This window comes from Lolium rigidum, chromosome 4 (genome assembly GCF_022539505.1).
Source record: "Lolium rigidum isolate FL_2022 chromosome 4, APGP_CSIRO_Lrig_0.1, whole genome shotgun sequence".
NCBI classification, from domain to species: domain Eukaryota; kingdom Viridiplantae; phylum Streptophyta; class Magnoliopsida; order Poales; family Poaceae; genus Lolium; species Lolium rigidum.
This window is the reverse complement of record NC_061511.1, coordinates 14289027-14294317: the sequence shown is the minus strand read 5'-3', so window position 1 is coordinate 14294317 and position 5291 is coordinate 14289027. Positions and strand designations below refer to the sequence as shown.

Sequence of the window (5291 nt, the reverse complement as noted above, 5' to 3'; positions counted from 1 at the left end):
TAGTATTTTGTGCTGAATTTTTCTATGGGAGAGCAGATGAACTTGTTTCTAATTAATGTTTACTTAATTAGAAAAATAAATCTGTGCGCTACGGTTATTGGTTTGATAACTATCTGGATGATGTGCTCTCGTGAATCCGATCAACTTCAAGGCTCCTGGTTTGTCATGGTGGACTCCGCAGATTGGTGGCACCATCCCATCCTTTCTGCTCAACCGACCGGAGAAAAGCCACATCTTCAGTGATCATGCTCATGTTGTGGTGGATCATCTTCTACAACATGAGTCCCAACGTTGCCACCTTGTTTGTCACTATCAAGGCTGATGCCAGGCAGTGGGCGTTAGCAGGGGGAATGAGTTGACATAGCTCCTCGTGGCAGTGCTTGGTGAGTAGGGTATCGCGTTATACATGTGGAGTGTTGGCCCTCTTTGGATTTGTACATAATCTTTTCCTCCATGAATACAACGACACACAAGACTTTTTGTGTTTTCTCGAAAAAAAGTACTTGACTCACTGTTAGTTTGGGACTACGAGGTTCTGTTTTGGTGCTGACAATCAATTTTCTTACGCACAAGTTTGATTAGTAGAGGGTGGTTATAGGACAGGGTGTTTCTGCACCCGGGTGCATATGCACCCTTTATTTGAAATGCATATTAAACATATTTCCAAATGTTAAAAAAATAAAAACAAAAATGCCTCGTGTATACCTTGACATGTTACATGTTCACAAAGTTGTTTCAGCAAAAACCGATATGTTTTGTGCCCTGTACTAAAAAGACAAATTTTTGGTGTTAAAATAGTCTATTTCTCGAGGCATTATTTGTCTTTTTTACACATGGTACAAAAATTGTTGGTTTTACGTGAAACTTTATGTGTACACATAGAACATGTCCCTCTACATGCTAAATTTTTTTCCTAAATTTTTTTACTTTTTGAAATATGTTTTATACATACCAGGTGCATATGCACCCATGATCAGTTTTGGTTTTCCGGTGGTTATATACTTATATATAGTTATATGTGCTGCAGCTGCAGCCTCACGCCTATGCAAAAGTGTTGATACACTAAGTTTATTTAAGATTGGTAATGTGTGCTGTGCTTGTCATATATCTGGATGCTTCACCTCTGTGGCTCTGTCCAGTGTATAAACTCCCTATGTAATTATGATATATTGTGTCCCTTTAAAAACAAAGCAAGGCAGAAATAAAACTTGGTCTGGAAATGCTTTCATCGATTTCGTCTAATCATCGGTTCAATTTATATGTCTTGCTTCAACTTGCTATGACGAGCTATTCGGTTTCCCCTTTCATGCTGCAAAATTAATTAACACATTCAGCATTCTTTCCCCAACCCCTCTTTATTTTTCAAATCTGGTTTGGAATTTTACTGTTACACAGGCAACCTGTTGCTCTTCATTATTTAACTTCTTTTGTGAGAATATTTAACTTGTTTTGTATGTACTAGCATGTACACTTATCTTACTTTACGATGTCACACTAACAATAAACTCGATGCCTTTAAACTTTGCCTTGATGGACAAGGTCAAGGGTGAAGAATTAACATGAAGAGTCAACCAAATACATCACTTTAGTTAGAATAATCATAATAAAAAAATATAATTTGATGGTTCTGTTACCTAAATGTCTACATAAAATTTAGGCTTTAAAGGTGTATTACTTCTTTGGTAGAAAATAGGCAAGAGTAGTTCGTAGTTTCTTGATCCTGAATTTAGTTCTTTATGTGACATAGATGAATGCAATTTGATTATTCTTTACATTGTTATATAGAATACAATTATTTACTTTTGATTTGCACTTGAAGGAAATATTGGATTACAGTGACAACAGTTCTGATATTTCCTTTCTACTTTTTATTTACATGATTTCTTTATGTAAAACCTTCTAGGTGGGAACCAGTGGATATTCCTGAATATACAGTTGCTTAAGATACAACTTTATTTTATTCACCGTATATTAGGATGTTTATACATGTTTCGACGAATGTTATCTTCATTTTGCGATATACCACAAATTTTATTTGCAGTTTCAGATTAACTCTGACATATTCATAGTAATCTTCTGATCTCTTACATAAGCAATTTCCATATGTTTTCTTACGCTGCATTTTGCAGCCTGCTAATAAGTATTTAACTCTTCCCAATCATTGCACCTATTCCATTATATTCTCGCACAATAAAAAATTGTGACCTACATTATATTATAATTGTCTTTTAATAATATGTTGTACCGCTGTTATGTTTTTATTTTGGTCATTCCGTGTAAAGAGATCTTATTGTATCAGCAGCATAGATCAAAAGAAAAGAAATTTTTACATTTTCCTCTTTACACAATAAGCCATGTTTCCATTCAATATGTGTGCAACACCTACAATTAGATTTTTTTACATTTTCTTCTTATGAATGCATTCATAAATCAGCAATTATCATCTGTGAGTAACAAATTTTCATTACAAGCTAGCATAAAAGGCTAAGGTCAACTATTTTCTGCACTTGACAATATTACATGATACCAATTAAGCTAGCCTAATGGAGTATGTAATAGGAGATAACCTGGGTTTAGACTATCACATGTATTACTCACTGGTAAATTTTCATGCAGAGAAGCCTAGGCCCTCCCACAGCGGCCAAGTATGGCAGTATTGGAGGCACCAGGGACGTCAGTCAGCAGGAAGAGGATGCGCTTCACGGTACCGCCAGCACATACATATTCAAGTTTGGGGGGATATAGCAGCGAGGAAGAAATTCAAGAGCACACAGAATCTAATGGTGGTAATGAGGAGAGGCAAGACGAAGAGGACGAGCAGGGTCAAGAGGAAAGCCAGCACGATAAAGAGCCCTCAGAGTCCGAGGGTGATGATGAGAGTCTGGATGAAGAAGACGCGCAGGTAGAGCAGGAAAGGCAAACCGATCAAGAGCAGTCAGAATCTGATAGTGACGAGGAGAGTGGGCCGGATGAAGAAGACGAGCAGGTAGAGCAGGAAAGGCAAATGACTAAAGAGAGCTCCGAGCCTGATGGTGAAGATGAGGTGCAGGACGAACTGGACGAGCTGCTAGAGCAGTCAAGGCAAATGGATCAGGAGAGCTCAGAATCTAATGGTGACGACGAGGAGGACAAACTGGACGAGCAGGAAGGGCAAATGGATCAAGAGAGCTCAGAATCTGACGGTGAAGATGAGGAGGAGGACGAAGTGGATGGACAGGAAGGGCAAATGGATCAAGAGAGCTCAGAACCTGGTGGTGAAGACGAGGAGCAGGACGAAGAGGACGACCAGGAAAGACAAATGGATCAAGAGAGCTCAGAATCTGATGGTGAAGTTGAGGAGCGGGATGGAGAGGACGACCAGGAAAGGCAAATGGATCAAGAGAGCTCAGAATCTGACGGTGAAGACGAGGATCAAGACGAAGAGGACGACCAAGAAAGGCAAACGGATCAAGTGAGCTCAGAATCTGACGGCGAATATGAGGAGCGGGATGGAGAGGGTGACCAGGAAAGGCAAACGGATCAAGAGAGCTCAGAATCTGATGATGAAGACGAGGAAGAGGACGAAGAGGATGAGCAGGTAGAGCAGGAAAGGCAAATTGACCAAGAGAGCTCAGAATCTGACGGTGAAGACGAGGAGCAGGACGAAGTGGATGAGGAGGTAGAACAGGAAATGCAAATTGATCAAGAGCTCTCAGAATCTGATCAAGCACATTCGGAAAGCCAAAGCATTCAAGCTCCTGTGGAGTCTGCTGGTAGCGAAGAAGAGGACGAGCAGATAGAGCAGGAAATGCATATCGATCAAGCATACTCGGAAATTGATGGTGAAGACGAGGAACAGTACGTAGAAGAACACCTGGGGGAGGAGGAAAGCCAAAACAATCAAGAATCTGTAGGTGGGGACGAGGATGGACAGGAAGAAGATGACGAGCAGGTGGAGGATGTTTCAGACAGGGGATGCGTTCACAAAAACTCCTCTGAGCCGGTATTGGCACCACCACCGTCCAAGCATACAGCGATAGCGAACATGACGTTGGACGAGGACATGCTCGATTGCGGTGTTTGTTGCCTACCCCTCAAGCCACCAATCTTCCAGGTATACATGTGTCTCATCAACTATAACCAAGAATGTGCATCTTCAATCATTTGTTAATTGGTTGATGGATGATTCCCGGCCATTTATCTTGGTGTTACCATGTTAATTGCAGTGTGATGTCGGCCACGTGGTGTGCTCATCGTGTCGGAACAAGCTGGCCACGTTTGGGAGGTGCCATGTCTGTAGCACTGCAATTACCGGTGGCTACCGCCGGTGCCATGCCTTGGAGCAGCTGGTGGAGTCCATCCGGGGGTCATGCCCCAATGCAACCTATGGCTGCGCTGCCAGGGTGCCCTACTATGACCTCCATGCTCACCTTCTGGATTGCCCGCACGGTCCGTGCCACTGCCCTAGAGAAGCATGTGGCTTCGTTGGCTCGACATCGGCGCTCCTTGATCACTTCGTCGGCACACACAAGTGGCCATGCATCACCGGGGTTCGGAACAGCGAGAATCGTGCCTTCCACCTTCATGATGGCTTCAACTTCATGGCTGTCGTCCATGACACCAGAGAGTACCTATTCCTGTTAAGGGTGACACGCTCACCATTTGGCCGCGTGATATCGTCCGTGTGCTTACACCCTCAAGCCGCAGCCAATGGTTCTCGGTCAAAGAATGTGAAGTGCAGGCTCCAGCTCATCTACTTGCGCGACATCTTCGATGACTCCGAGGTGCTGTCCCATGTCCAGGATTCTTCTTTCAAAGTGGCATGCACTGATCTCTCCAGTGGGATGCCCAACCCCTGCTTCCAGTTCATCGTGCCCTACGAGGTTCAACCAGAAGCTGCGGCTACTGTCGAAGTCAAAGTATCTTTCACCATCCGGTAGATCAGCTGCTTATCTGCCTTTAGTTAGCTTTATCGATTATTAGAAGTATAGATACTTGGTGAACAACTTTGGCGAGGATCTATTCGCTGGAATACTAGCATAGTTTTCGGATCTGGAGCTAGTTTTGCCTGAATATTTATCACCTGCCATATAGTAGGTTCATTATCATCCACATCACGTACTGGATGCCCTCCAAAAGGAGAGTTCATATATACAGGCTGGACTCTACAGTCTAAACATCTCAATTGCTTAGACTCCCGAGCATCCACGATCGTACTAGATGGCCTGATTGATCTCTTGCGATTCTTGAAGGAGACGTATTCAAGCAGACATGATCCTTTGTCAGTTTGTCTGATTGACTAATGACAATTC

General features: G+C 42.7%; 1 protein-coding gene across 1 annotated transcript; it reads left to right on the top strand.

Annotated features, from left to right (window-relative positions):
- The first annotated feature begins 2554 nt into the window (after nucleotides 1–2554).
- Nucleotides 2555–5091, top strand: LOC124649386 (sarcoplasmic reticulum histidine-rich calcium-binding protein-like). Its single transcript, XM_047189034.1, has 2 exons — nucleotides 2555–4093; nucleotides 4206–5091. Exons 1-2 carry the CDS (start codon nucleotides 2648–2650, stop codon nucleotides 4917–4919), a joined length of 2160 nt encoding a protein of 719 aa, XP_047044990.1. The 5' UTR covers nucleotides 2555–2647; the 3' UTR covers nucleotides 4920–5091.
- The last annotated feature ends 200 nt before the right edge of the window (nucleotides 5092–5291 follow it).